The following is a 13851-nucleotide window of genomic DNA, read 5'->3' as shown; positions in this document are numbered from 1 at the left end:
AAGAAAAAAAAAAAAAAAAAGACGAGAGATTACGAATTGAATGACCACAACAAAGCAGAAATGATTAGTGGCAAGGAATTTTACCGCGTTCTTCAACCAAAACCTTTGCAGGGGCCTTGCTTGTTTGTTTCTTGCCCGAAGATTTTTCCTTAATAGGCTTCTTTTCCTCAACTTTCTGCTTTTTTGATGTGGCCTTCGGCTTTGATGGAGAGATAGCAGATTTGCCAGCATCAACTTTGTTTGAAGTCAAATTAGATGATTTTTTTGTTGATTTTGTAGCAGCTTTAGCAGATTTTGCAGCAGATTTCTTTGTAGAAGAAGTTTTTTCAACAGATTTAGACCCAGAACCATCTCTTCCAGCCTTCTTAGATGACTTCTTTGGACTAGCCATTTTCTCTGGTGTCTTATCATCCTCATCTGACTTGTCTTTTTCATCAATTTCTTCTTTCGATACAATCACATCACCATCCCCATCATGAGGACCATCCTTCTCGTTTGAGGTTTCAACTTTATCATCCTCTTCTTCCTCCATTTCAGGCGTATGTTTTCTCTTCTTTGTAGGCTGAGATTTTTGTTTCTAGAGGGAAAGTAACAAAAAGATTTTCAATTAACAGCAAGGAAAAGGTTAGACACAAACTAGTAGACCTTGGACTTCGAACCACAAAGATTTCTCTTGTAATTACAGCCTTTTCATGATTAATAGGAATTGAAAAGTCTTGTTGTGATAGTTTCTTTCTGGGTAGGAGCTTCTTCATTTCAAATATATCACGTTTGTATATTGTATTCTTTACCAAACAAAATCACACATTTGAATTAGAACAAACTATAACCTACTATCAACTTGTGGATATTTGTATTCTAAAACCCAAACACATGCCGGGGATTCAATATTCTAAGTTGCAATTGAACTATTTGGAAATTTCAAGGTCAGACTCAAAGTAGAAATGAAAAAAAAAAAAAAATCAATGCCATGAAAGAGTGTCCAAATAAGACCCTATAAACAAAAGAGTGAACACCTTAGCGGGCACTTCTGCAGATTCCCCAGAACCAACTGTCTTGCCTGAACTGGCCCTCCGTCTCTTTTTGCCTTTCTGAAAATGTAGACAGACAACAAACCTTTAACAAGCTAACAATTAATGATACACAAAATAACAATGATAGAGTAAAACCTGATCCTTGTCAGAAAGCAAAACATCAGTTGTAGCATGTGGTGACTCCAAAAAATCTAATAACTTTGCTGAAAGTTCCTCCTGAAGACAGGACCAAAGAAGTTAGTTTGAGACAGAACAATTATCCAATACATGCTTTAACTATTGGCTCATAAATTCTTGCCTTTTTTACAGTGGTCTTGTTTATTGGGATATTTAGCACATCACAAAAATCCACCAATTTTTCTTTGAAGCACTTTTCGAGCTTCTCCTTTACCTTTGATCTTTGTTTTTCCTGCCAAGAACACATGAACCAAAAAGTAAATACATATACAGCTACAAAATTGAAAGTCAAGACTATTCAATTGACGCCATGTTACAACTCATAGTTGAAATACATTATATAATCATTAAATGCTCTTTCAAATACTAAAAGTAGTAAAAGCTAGATGATAAATTACCTCATTTTCAACCCAAACATAACCCGAAAACTGGCTTATATTCCTCTTCAAGGTTTGAGCCTGCATAAAATAGGCATTCCAATATGCACAAAGAGATTAGTACAAATCATCCAACAAAATAAAGATAGTATGAATAACCATTGTCAGTTAATGAAAATATTGAGACCTACAAAATAGCTTCACCAAAATAAAGAATACTATTATCACCTTAGCTTTTTTTCCGAACAGAATTGTATGAAGTAGTTGCAGATTGTCGTCAGCTTTTCTCTTTGATAGTTTGAAAGCCACTAAAATAGTTTTCTCCGTTAGCTAAAAAGAAGGCATATTTAAAAATTCAAAGTAGGTTTAAAGGAACAATTCAAAACTGCATTAGTTTTGAAGTCCTTCATATTGATTCTCACAAGATAAGACTCGGGCACAATCAGACTTCTTAGTCACGGAAACAAATAATTGATGAACCACTACATCATTTTAAGCATGCAGGATCTACAATGCTTTGAACCGAATAAAAGCACACAAACACTCAAATTCAACACATTTCATTTTAGTAGGCATCTTAAACTTTTCCTCCAAGTTAATCTAATGTCCATTTATAATACACACGAAGTCATTAAATCAATTGACTTTCGAGGGATATGAGAAATTCATGGCAGTGGTGCATAGTTTTCAATTTGGATCCATAAAGTAACCAGGCTTTTTATTCATCTACATTCCCTCCCTTTCCTGCTAGGATTGGAAATCCTGTATTTTACATATCCATACAATTGAGTCCTTGGGTTTCCGAAATAGTGTAAGAAGAGGTGCTTCGAATTATTACTATTTGACTCAGACCTGTTCTAAAAAAGTCGAGGCATTTCAAATTGTTTGTTGACACAGACAAAGTCAAGGAAAACCTCTGAAATTATTTCAATATTGGACCTTGGACATATAATAGTTCCGAATTGAATCTCTTTAGAAAGAAGATCTTTTATTTGTCTCATAGTAGTACAACCTGATCAATTTTGCATTCACAAAACAGCCAACTACACTGTATCTTCTAATGCATGAAATTCCTATAACATTAACTAATGGTCTTCAAAATAATTGAATTTGACTATTTGACCAAGCTACGGTGGCTTATCATAGCAGTTTCAAATTTTCCCGTCTGCAGTTGAAAATCAAACTTCAAACAATGTGAGATAAAACACAGGAGAAAAGGGGCAAAAATGTTATGAAGACCATTATAAGAAGCTGGATCGGATAGCTGATATAAAACAGCAAAATTCAACTCAACAGACAGAACGATCCAAGGATGAGACGAGGAAGAAATGCATCAGCCCAAAATTAAAAGTAAGAGATAATGTTAAACATATTAGCAATATCAGTCTGCACTCGACCGTTCGGGCAGATCAACAGAACACATAAAAATAGTAATAAGAACAATTTTGCAAAAACATCAGCCACAACCTGGACTGGATGAAGACGCGATAGTTGACAGAATGATAAATATAAGCGTAGCAGGAAACAAGGCCCACTACAATTACTAAATAACAAAGAGCATGTATTTGAATTGGGTAGAACGTTTTATATAGCAATCAAGACATACCATTTGGAATATCCTTGAGAGTAGTGCCGCGGCCCTGAAACACAAGAAGCGCAATTATCAAAAGAAAAAATCAAGAAGTAGGAAAACATACAACGAAACACTAACAAACCTTCTCAATTGAGAGCGTTTTGCTTGCGGAAGACCTCCCCAACCTGCCTGGTGATGGCACGGAGAACCGCTCAACTGTCTTTCTTTCCCTGGCTGGCCTCTCAATGATTGGCGTGACCGGCTCCTTCAAACTAGAGTCGTCTTTTCCTTTCTTCTCTGCAGAATTTTTCCTTGATTTCGCAGACACCCTTCTACCCTTTTTAGCATCTGCCTTTGATCCCTTCTTCGTTTTTTTTCTTTCTTCGTTTTCACCTTCACCTTCAGTTTCAACCTCGTTGTCTCCTTCATCTTCCTCCTCTGCGCTGTCTTCCCCTTCCTTGTCAACATTTTCATCTTCGGGTTCGTCATTCGCAGCAGTGCCCTGTTCATGACCTACTTCTTGAATTTCCGGCTTACCTTTCTGCTCCTCATCCTCCTTACTCTTTTCTACTTCAGCATCGCCATTTACCTCTTCAGGACCGCGGTCGGCGCTTATAGCTTCTTCTTTCTCAGCTATGGCAGACTCTTCGTTTTCCGGCTTTAGGCCTTCGGAAGCATCTCCGTCCTTGCTCTCTTGCTTTTTCTCCTGGACAGGAGCTTCGTCCTCTGCTTTCTTGTCTTCTGTGTTGTCAGACGCCATGGAAGTTAGAGAGAAGACAAAACCTGGAATTGTTGGGAGAGAAGAGTAGAGGGGGGGAAGTCGAAGGGACTGAAAAATGGGTAGAAACCCTAGAAAGAGTAGCAGGAAGAACGAAGGGAATCAGTAGTAGTAGTAGTAGCAGGGGAAGGAAAGGGGGGTTTGGGGGAGTGAAAACGCGTAGAAAAGAGAAAGAGAGATGGGATCGGAGAAATTGGGTTAGCTGTAGGAGTGGCAAAGGCGAATGAAATCTGAGTAGGGCGGGGAGAAGAAGCGGGGTTTCAAAAATTTAGAACCCAAAAACAAAAATGCTAGCGGGCTCGCGCCTGCTTTTTGGTTTTTATCCCCTCCTGCTTCCCTCCAGGCAACCCCCCCCCCCCCCCCCCCNTGGAATGCCTTTTATTGTTTCATTTTGACCGTATATAAAGCCATGTATGTTGTATTTGTAAGAAGACTTGAAAAATGTAGTAAAAGAAGCATTTGTGCTCTTTTTTAGCCAATTGCAAAGTTTCTTTGCAATTCTATGTAGTTTAGGTTGCATGTAGAATCATTCAAGCTCGACATGATCATTTTTGCTTGTGGAGTGATTCGAATCTCAAACAAGTGTTCTTGCATTGAGATATTTGATCAACAAGAATCACTTAAGCTAGACATGATCGATCTTGCTTGTGGAGTTATTCGAATCTCAAACAATGTTCTTGCCTTGAGATATTCAATCAATAAGGTAATCTGAATCTTATTCCCCTATAGTGATTCCTTATCTTATCAGATTCCTTCATGAAACTTAAAGATGGTGTTAGAAGGAAGAGTTAGGAATTAATTTCATACCTTTTCGTGGAGGGACTTCTTTGATTATAGAACCTTAATTTTCTAAAATCGTTCTTGGAATACAACTTACCCAAAAATGTGAATTTTCCTTTTTCTTTTTTTTTTTTTTTTTATTAGTACCAAATAAAATTCAGATTAGCATAACCCCATATATCTGCGCTGCCCACGTGTGCTTCTCGCTGTTTCCAATACCTTATTGCACTTTTTTTATTTATTCTTACATTTCTGCGCACCGTCCTATTGGTGGACCAAATTATATTCACAAAATCCCTTTATTTTATTTAAAATTACAATTTTGATTGTGTTTTTAAATTTGATTCATCATTTTGTATATGGAAGATAGTTTTACATCTAAAATTTTAAAGATTTACAAGCCCAAAAAAACATCCCTTAAAACACAAGTTGGTTGGGTTGACAAAGAAGCAAAACAATTGTGGCCTAGCCCACACTCAGTCATACTGGGCCCGTACATTACTGGGCCGTGATATAATTACGTCAACCGCGGGTAAGACACCGCGTTTTTTTTCTTTTTCTTTTCCTTTTTTTAACTCCTGCGCTTCTTACGTCGCAGAAATACTAAAAGCTACGTCGGCCTCGACTAAGCTCACCGCGCGGTTCGCGATGGACACCTCACAGCGGGAACTGAGTGATAGACGAGTTCCAGACGAACCAGAGCTCGATCTGTACACCATTCCAAGTCACTCCAGTAAGTCTCTCTCCCTCTCTTTTTCTCACTCTCTGCATTTTCCGCCCAATGCCCTAACCCTAACCCTAGCCCTAGAAACTGCCCACTTCCTCTCCCATTTAGCCGCTCTTGGGTACTTACTAGGTAGCTTAGGAAATTGAATAAAGAACGAAGAAGACAGGAGAGTCTTTTAAAGTGCCACTCAATGTTTAATTAATTCTTCAGGTTGGTTTTCGTGGGATGAAATTCACGAAACTGAGAAATCTGCTTTGAAGGAGTTCTTTGATGGAAGCTCAATATCAAGAACACCGCGCATATACAAAGAGTATAGAGATTTTATTATCAATAAGTACAGGGAAGAGCCTTCAAGCAGGCTTACATTCACCGAAATTCGTAAGTCACTCGTGGGGGATGTTAATTTGCTTCATAAGGTGTTTATTTTCTTGGAGACATGGGGGTTGATCAACTTTGCCGCAACTTCGGATGGTAACGATTCCGAGGAGGTGGTAGATGGAGACAGCCCTACAATTAAGATTGAAGAGGGGGTTCCCAATGGGATTCGTGTGGGAGCAATGCCGAATTCGGTCAAGCCAATTTCAGCACCACCTGTTGTGGAAGACAGTTCTATCGTTAATGGGAGCGGGTTTAAATCCCCCCCTCTGACTTCTTATTCAGATGTTTTCACTGACTTGTTGAAGCTGAAGATTTTAGTGTGTGGGAATTGTGGTCAGTCTTGTGGATCTCGATACCATCAATGCGCCAAGGTACTGTCATGCTATCACGTAAATGAATATTCCCATAAGTATCTATTTGTAAATCTCCTTTCCATTTTTCCACTAATGGGTTTTCATGAGTGTCTAACTCTCGTCTTCTTATATTATACGTAGGATGGTTATTTAAGTTGCGAAAATTGTTTCAATGATAAAAATTTCGGGGAGCAGAGGCTTTTGGAAGATTTTGAGTCGAAGACCAAGGAGTTCATTGAAGATAGTGTTGATACCGGAGCTGTGTGGACTGAGGCTGAAACTCTGCTTCTTTTGGAATCCTTTTTGAAGCATGGAGATGACTGGGAACTCGTTGCTCAAAATGTTAAAACCAAGACTAAATTAGATTGTATATTGAAGCTCGTGGAGTTGCCTTTTGGGGACTTCGTGTTACGTTCTGAACCTCAAAGGAACGAGGCTAGTGGTCTCAATAACAACGTCACTAGTGAAAAAGAAAGTAGACTCTCTCCATCTAACAATCAGGAGATTGCCGGAAGTGAAGACCAGGACATAAATGAGGACAAAGATGAAGAGAATCAAGGTCCTCCCAAGCGACAGTGCACTGCTTCTGTTCCAGATACGAGCAGTTCTCTGATGAAACAGGTAGGATTTATGTACCATGTCTTGTAAACTATCCTTTCAAACAAATACATTTTAACATAACTGCATTCTTTGTATAGAAGCGAAGTGAATTTGTTGAGGGTCATCTTTTCATTGCTGAATGGTGGCCCATAAAATGTATTATGGCTCGACTTTGCTCTCTAGTAGCTGATGTATAAACACATGTCCTATGCAATTAGGTAGCTTTGATATCAAGCATGGTTGGGCCACATATTATGGCGGCTGCTGCTACTGCTTCTGTTACTGCACTCTGCGACGAAAACTTATATCCGAAAGAAGTCTTTGATGATCAAGATTTTTTTGTATCTAATGGATTGTGTTCTGCGGCTTCCACCGAATCAAATCATGAGGTTGAGAGGTTTGTATTTTTGTTTGCACTTCTCATTCTTTGGCCATTACTTGTTTGACATCTGAGATAAATTTATCTGTAAATTTCTTCCATAGAATTCTCGATAACGATGATTCAGTGCCGAAGGAGGAGAGGCCTCAACCAGGTACTTATTGTGAACTTAGAAGTGCTGAGTGATTATATATAGTTTTCCATTTTGTCGGACCATGTTTTCAAATAGAAAAACTACATGTCTGCTGAACTTAGGATTGTTTGCGTTTTTGTTGTGGGTGGTTTAGGTGTCAATGCTAGCTCCCTTTCTTGTTTTATGGTTCAGCATTTCGGTTCGTTACTCTGTGTCTTGCCTTTAACCTTAGCTTAGCTATCCGTACTTCCCCTTTAGGTGATATAATGGTCGAGGACAAAGATGACATTCCTTTAATCTTGCGAATTAGAGCTGCAACAGCAACAGCACTTGGCGCTGCTGCCGCACATGCAAAATTACTTGCTGATCAAGAAGAGAGAGAAATTGAATATTTGTTGGCGATAATGATAGAAACACAGGTAACCATTCTATGAACTACACACTCCCAATATGAAAGTTCCAGTTAAACATGGTCGATTGTGTGCGGAGTGATAAACGTTTACTTGCTGTCAAAAATGGTGGACAGATGAAGAAGATGCAACGCAAAATTAAGCATTTTGAAGATCTGGAGGAAATAATGGAAGCAGAATACCCTGTGATTGAGGAGGTAGAAGATAAACTGTTGATGGAGCGGGTGAGTGTGTTGCAATCTGCATTTGATCTTGGTATATCCAGGTGGAAGGATTACCCTTCTGTGAGATCTTGACCACTATTCTTGTACTCTTTACTTATTATACACAAAGTCTGTCTGTCTGTCCCAAATGATATCATTCGATTGTAATGCAAAGAAAATATCTGTATCTTAATCTCACGTTAAAGATTCTTCCACTCTTGATGTCTGGTGATGTGAGAGAATTTTCGTTGCTAACTAAGAGTCTAAGAAGATACGGATATTGGCTATAGGTGATGTTGATGAGACCATACTCCTAAATTCTTCAAAGTAAAGTCTTGGATTCTGAGTTAGTTTAAAGCAAAAACCTTTGTTTTGTTCACGAAAGCAACATTTAGCAGTCGGGTTCGGTTGAGGTAAAGTTGAGAACTACGAGTACATTTGTCCAATGTATTGTAATAAAATAATTCAGGACTCAGAACAAATCGTCAAATATTCAATTAGAGCCAATTTGGTATTTGTGGAAAGACAGACTATTAAAATCAATGTAATTTAATGAAAATTGGACAATGAATTCAACCTAATTTAAATACGAAAATGAAGGGGGCGGTAAAAAATTGCAATTTTCCTGAAGACAATATAACTATAATTTTTTAAAATAATAATAAAAGACATTTCTCCTATAATCTCCCGCTGCACAGACACAAAGTGGAGGGAAGAACAAATTCGAAGGCCCTAATTCCCGAGTGAAGCCACGATGCCCAGAAGGCGCCTTCGACTGAGCTGTTCTTCCGATGAAGACCGCGAAAACGAAGACTTCGAACATTATCCTCAGTGCCCGGATTCCTCCACCACCTCTCTTCAGCCTCCCATTATCGACAATCTCAACTCTCATTTTAATCCCAACGTTTCTGAGCCCGTCCAACTTTCCGACGACGACGACGAACAAGATTTTATCGATGTCTCCGAACATCTCTCGCCTCCCTCTCCGGACTCCGATCATTCTCTCCGTCACTCGCCTGAGCCGAATCCTTATGTCGCTTCCTGCGAGCCGTCGTGTCCTGTGAGTGAGTTCCTTCGGGGACTTGGTTTAAGCTTGAAGAGAGCGTGGCTGGATGCCTGTATCCGTGCCCATCATGGGTCTATACCAGGTTTTTTGAGCCTCAACCCAGCAGGGAAAGGAAAGCTGTGTTTCGAGCAGTTTTTGGTTTCTGATATGAATTACGCGGGTGCTGGTGTCCTGCCCGAAAATGTTGATTCTATGCATCTCATTGATCTCCCTGGTCCATACGTACTGCAGGTTATTTTTGCTGGTTCTTTGAGTTCATTCCCTTATATTAAATTTTTTTCCCTTTTATCTGTTGTATCTAAGCTCATTGGCAGCTAAGCAAAATTTCAGAGATTATAAGAATGACCTACTGCTTGAGGTAGGCGCAATTGTAGAGTCCTGGCTGAGTTGTTTTCCTTGTCAGGTCGATGAGATAGTTAACATCAGTTGTCCTCTAAAGGGTAGATATCAGACTGCCCCTGCGAGTATTAAGAGGTGCCTTAAGCTGTCTATGACGGATGGTGTTCAGCGAGTTTTTGGCATGGAATACAGGCCTATTAAGGGTCTTGAAGTTTTAGCACCTGCTGGGTTGAAGGTTTTTGAACTTTCTCAATCCTCGATCAATTGCTCTTTTCTTTCCTCAACTAGGTTTAGGTGCTTCTAGAATACTTGATTAGTTGATGTAGGGATCAATTATTTATAGCTTTTATACAGGTAGTGATCTGCAATGTAAGTGTACGGCGTGGGGTTCTAATGCTAGTTCCTGAAGCTTTTGAGGTTCTAGGAGGTCTGGTTGAAGAACTGGAGTCAGCTCGGCAGCGGCTGGTTGATGAAGTGAACAAGCCACCTAGAGGAAGGAGGTAACGTTGAGGCCAAGAGTACAAAGTTTTCATGGATGATTTCCTTTTCCACCGTCTAAAACTCGTTCTTTTATCTTTTGACATTGATTGCTTACAGACTTCAAATACGCACCATGTACTTGTAGGGTGGAATTTGTTTCTCTTGGTCTTTCTCTTGAGCATAGCTTATTATGGCAGAATAATTCCATGCACTGTATTCTGTTATCGAATAATTTGTGATTTTTATACTTGTTCAGAACGAGGACAGGCGTGGTTCCTCCCTTGGCAAGAAGAGCCACACATGCCGCATGGCCATCTGACACTGTTCAAGAGCCCGTGCACTCTAGCAGAATAGTGGATACTGCACCTTCTTGTTCAGACCAAGGTACTAATCGGTTAAATATTCTCCTTCCTTTCTTTCCGGGACAAAAGAAAGATTTTTTTACATTGTCAACTGGACGTTGAATAAGATGGCAAACCTGGTATGATGTTCTATATGTCGGATTCCTGGACTTCAGTGACCTAAGCCACTACTACTTTATATCTTGAACTGGACAATGTTGTCTAGTTTCAATCTCTTAATATGTTCCATTTCCGTTCTCGTCTGTTTCAACTATTGACGCAGACCATAGTGGGGCAAAACAGGGATGGCACAAGAAAAGGAAGAGATGGAAGAGGAAGAAAAATGGATGTCCATTCTTAATTCATCAATACCCAATTCATTCTGAAATAAAAAGCATTATAGAATTCAAAGTAGGAAGAACAAAAATCCTACTAGAATCCAACGCAGATCTCAGGGAAAATTTCACTAGGCATTTGAAAATTTCACTAGGCCAAGTTTATCTGGGATGCAAGTTTTGTTTTATTTATTTTTTTGGTCTGGAATTTCATGCAATCTGTGTAAACTGGAAAGATCTCTGTTGTTTTGGACCGTGCATTCTTCCAAAGTTTTCATTCTTCGTATTTCCAGAAATCAATATGACACTGGTGCTCATTTGACTATCAGGTGTTCACATGTTCCATAGGGGAAATGAAGCAGTCACTTCTCCAGTTTGTGATGCATTTACTACCCCAGTCAGCAGAACCAATGCGCATTCTGAGCTATCTACTAATTTTGTTTCAAATGTTGAGGAGGTTCATTTACATTCCGTTCCCAGTAGTAGAGCTAGAACTGTGTCTACTATTGTGTCCAATTCGATAGAGAATACCAATACGGTCAATTCGATAGAAGGCACCAATATGGTCAATTCGGTAGAGGATACCAATATGGTTGATATTGAGCATCCACTCATTTTATCTGGTGATAGAGAAATGCCTTTCACTTACTTGGCTAGTTTGTCGGCTAAGTGGGCATCAGGGAAGGAAAAATCTCCATCAGTTCGTGGAAAAATCAAGGTAGGAAGAAAAGTTCATATTTCATGACTAGATGACTAAACACTTACTTCTTGTTCCAAAAGAAAGCAGCACATTTTTCTTGTGTGTAAGCTGTAAGTTCATTGTTGAAGCTTAAAATTTAGTTCATCAATCCGCTGGTCAGATTAATTGTTAGATTACTAACTTATAATTAATACAGTCAATATATGTGCAACTTATAGACAGTATTAGATGAACGTTCAATCTCATTCCTGTTTATCTCGAGTAGCACTGCTGAGGGTCAAGGAAATCCCGTACGTGGATAATGTGACATGCTTGTAACTGGAAGCATCGAGTTGCATATCTGGCTGATCTAATGTATAGAATTTGAGATCGAGTATTCTAAGCATGATTTATTGGAAAGAATCTTTTTTGTTCCTTTTGACTAAGTGCTTGCAGCCTGCTCATATTGAATTATGTCGAGCATAATGAATGAAAGTGAAATATGTAAATGGAATTTAATTCTCTTTATGTTACTTGCAGTGCTTTTTGACTGGTGTAAAAGGATTTCAATTCAGGCAAAGGACAACATACGATCTACATGCTTATGTTGATGACGGTAGCCTCATTTCTGAGGTCCTCATTGATCACGAGGTGAGTCAAATACCATAGAGATCATTCTTACCCTAGTTAAGGAGAACCGTATCTGACCATTTATTATGTTGACTATTAGGCTGTACAGCAAGCGATTGGCCATTCTCCCAAGGATGTTACAGATGCTCTTGGTTCTTCTGATGTCCAAGTAGTGAGTGGCATGAAGGAGGCTTTGAGACAGTTTCAAATTTTCTTGGTAAATTTTGAGGTAAATTGATGGCATTAAGTATTTCCTCCCCTCCCGCTAACTTGAAAAAATTATGCCTTTTCTGTATTTGTGAGTATATTTTTAGTTAATTTAAGAATCGTTCTTTTATATCTTGTTTCATCAAAGGGTACAATGCTGGTTGAGATGAATAGAACGTCTTCTCTGCCAGTTGTCCTTGAGATGGAGGAGGGTTGTCTGGAATCTGATGCTTGGCTGCTTTTGAGAAGACTCGAATGTTCGAATGCTGTTCAAACCAATGAGCATGCCCGTCTAGACCCTATAGATGTGTCCCCTTAATTGAAGGCGAGAAGAAAGGGGTCTTGAGGCCAACGGCGTGTTTAAACTCATTTATATCACAGCCTATATCTTGGACTGGGGATTAAGGCAGTAAAGCTTCCTTCGAGCTGACAGAATCTTGTTGACAGTGACAAATGAAAAGAGCTTGATGGGCCGCAGATTCACATGAAATCCTACGCGATGCGGTCCGGTTGGATATAATTGCAAGCGGAATCAATGGTCTTATATAGGTCGTCATCAACACAGCATCCAGAGGTGGAACGAAGTCATTATTTTTCCTCGAAGCTTTACTCGGCCCAGTGGGTCAGAGGAGAGCCTAAACTGATCAAGATTGGTACTCTTGTTGTGGTGGTGTTCATTTTGATCTAACCTATCAGGTTACCCATGGCAAGGAGAGAAGTGGTAGGCAATCAACCCGTGTCGACAGGACAAGTGAGCCGTGGCAGAGCTTGTAGAGAATGCTTCAAACGCTACGACAACCAGCACGGTGACATTCGATATTTATCAATTCCTTCAAATGCTCGTCTATTCTGTGTACATGCTCAATAGAAATTGAAGTTAAGAAACAGAGACGATCCTGTGATTGGCACAACATATGCTTCTAGTAAGTTCTGTTAGTCAGTCGATTCTAAATAAGAACATTCATAAGTTCTGTTAGTCAGTCGATTCTAAATAAAAACATTCATTTGGCTTATGATTATTAGATGTCGGATAAACGACACAAATCATTGTGGGATATATGCTTTTACACTCTTAGTTTTACTCTCAAATATCAGTTGATCCGTCACATTCAGGTATCATCTTTTTCCTGTTAAAATTGTAAGGAAGATTTTTGCGGACGGTGAGTTGACCGGTTGTTGGTTCATTTGAGAGTGTGAATATAGTTTAAAAGAGTTGTTGTATAGCCGTGTGAACAGAAGCTTTATAAAACCAGGGGGAAAAAAGAGTTGCTTCATTTACAAATATGCCCAATACAAGTTCTTTTTTTACATAACCATACGAAAACAAAAGACAGAAGAAGTCAAATCCACAAGGATGGTCCACCACGAAGCAACCAACTCTTCTTTACAATAGCCTTCTTCATCAAGATTCCTGCCCCCATCCTTCCCAATCCAGTTCACATAAGGACACAAGAACAGACATCTTACTAGTGCACTTGAACTTCTTTACAAAAAGATGAGTGAAATTAGCTCACAATGGCGAGTGTAATCATAATTATTAAAAAACAAGGGGGGGACTCACTATAGTTATGTGAATTAGTGATTCTTGGCCTTCGCATCAGCAGAATTGCTTCCCCTACCACCATATTTCTTTATTTGCTGCCTCACGAATCTATCATACAAGAAAGCTGCACCTTTGAACTGTGGCAGAACCAGCCACGCCACAAATACTAATTTCACCGAATACCAAACTGGTATCCTGAAAATTTCAAAAACTCCCTCAGTTTTTTAACGTATATATTTAAGTAACGACCAAAAACCCCATCCGATCTCTCAACCTCAGTAAATCTTGTAACTGAAAAGAAAAGAAAAGGGGGGGGGGGGGGGAAAACT

At 39.3% G+C, this 13851-nt stretch overlaps 4 protein-coding genes across 9 annotated transcripts in view; 2 read left to right on the top strand and 2 right to left on the bottom strand.

Moving 5' to 3' along the window:
• LOC111485685 (protein DEK-like) overlaps positions 1–4257 on the bottom strand; it is a 5780-nt gene extending 1523 nt beyond the window's left edge. Inside the window, exons 1-8 of one of the 2 annotated variants that reach the window (XM_023132667.1) lie at positions 3304–4257; positions 3195–3228; positions 1817–1896; positions 1610–1669; positions 1333–1443; positions 1170–1250; positions 1017–1091; positions 17–577 (exon numbers count right to left, since the gene is read on the bottom strand). In XM_023132667.1, the coding sequence (XP_022988435.1) occupies positions 65–577; positions 1017–1091; positions 1170–1250; positions 1333–1443; positions 1610–1669; positions 1817–1896; positions 3195–3228; positions 3304–3921 (1572 nt within the window). In that variant the 5' untranslated portion in view covers positions 3922–4257 and the 3' untranslated portion in view covers positions 17–64. The remainder of the gene's footprint in view (positions 1–16; positions 578–1016; positions 1092–1169; positions 1251–1332; positions 1444–1609; positions 1670–1816; positions 1897–3194; positions 3229–3303) is intronic. The other variant, XM_023132666.1, reaches the window with a different exon arrangement.
• A 1016-nt stretch (positions 4258–5273) lies between these two features.
• Positions 5274–8157, top strand: LOC111485686 (SWI/SNF complex subunit SWI3A). The gene is made up of 7 exons (XM_023132668.1): positions 5274–5452; positions 5657–6195; positions 6319–6798; positions 6996–7174; positions 7261–7310; positions 7548–7708; positions 7816–8157. The coding sequence occupies exons 1-7, from the start codon at positions 5368–5370 to the stop codon at positions 7993–7995; spliced, it is 1674 nt and encodes a 557-aa protein (XP_022988436.1). The 5' UTR covers positions 5274–5367; the 3' UTR covers positions 7996–8157.
• Positions 8158–8581: 424 nt separating this feature from the next.
• LOC111485556 (recQ-mediated genome instability protein 1) lies at positions 8582–13308 on the top strand. The gene is made up of 8 exons (XM_023132476.1): positions 8582–9199; positions 9372–9542; positions 9662–9807; positions 10044–10171; positions 10793–11181; positions 11683–11793; positions 11873–12001; positions 12128–13308. The coding sequence occupies exons 1-8, from the start codon at positions 8657–8659 to the stop codon at positions 12296–12298; spliced, it is 1788 nt and encodes a 595-aa protein (XP_022988244.1). The 5' UTR covers positions 8582–8656; the 3' UTR covers positions 12299–13308.
• LOC111485557 (HVA22-like protein e) overlaps positions 13201–13851 on the bottom strand; it is a 1937-nt gene continuing 1286 nt past the window's right edge. The window contains exons 4-5 of one of the 5 annotated variants that reach the window (XM_023132480.1): positions 13541–13717; positions 13201–13401 (exon numbers count right to left, since the gene is read on the bottom strand). In XM_023132480.1, coding sequence (XP_022988248.1) covers positions 13555–13717 — 163 coding nt within the window. In that variant the 3' untranslated portion in view covers positions 13201–13401; positions 13541–13554. The other 4 variants (XM_023132477.1, XM_023132479.1, XM_023132478.1 and 1 more) reach the window with 4 other exon arrangements.

Source organism: Cucurbita maxima, unplaced genomic scaffold (genome assembly GCF_002738345.1).
Source record: "Cucurbita maxima cultivar Rimu unplaced genomic scaffold, Cmax_1.0 Cma_Scf00010, whole genome shotgun sequence".
Lineage (NCBI taxonomy): Eukaryota > Viridiplantae > Streptophyta > Magnoliopsida > Cucurbitales > Cucurbitaceae > Cucurbita > Cucurbita maxima.
This window is presented reverse-complemented; position numbering and strand designations above follow the sequence as displayed.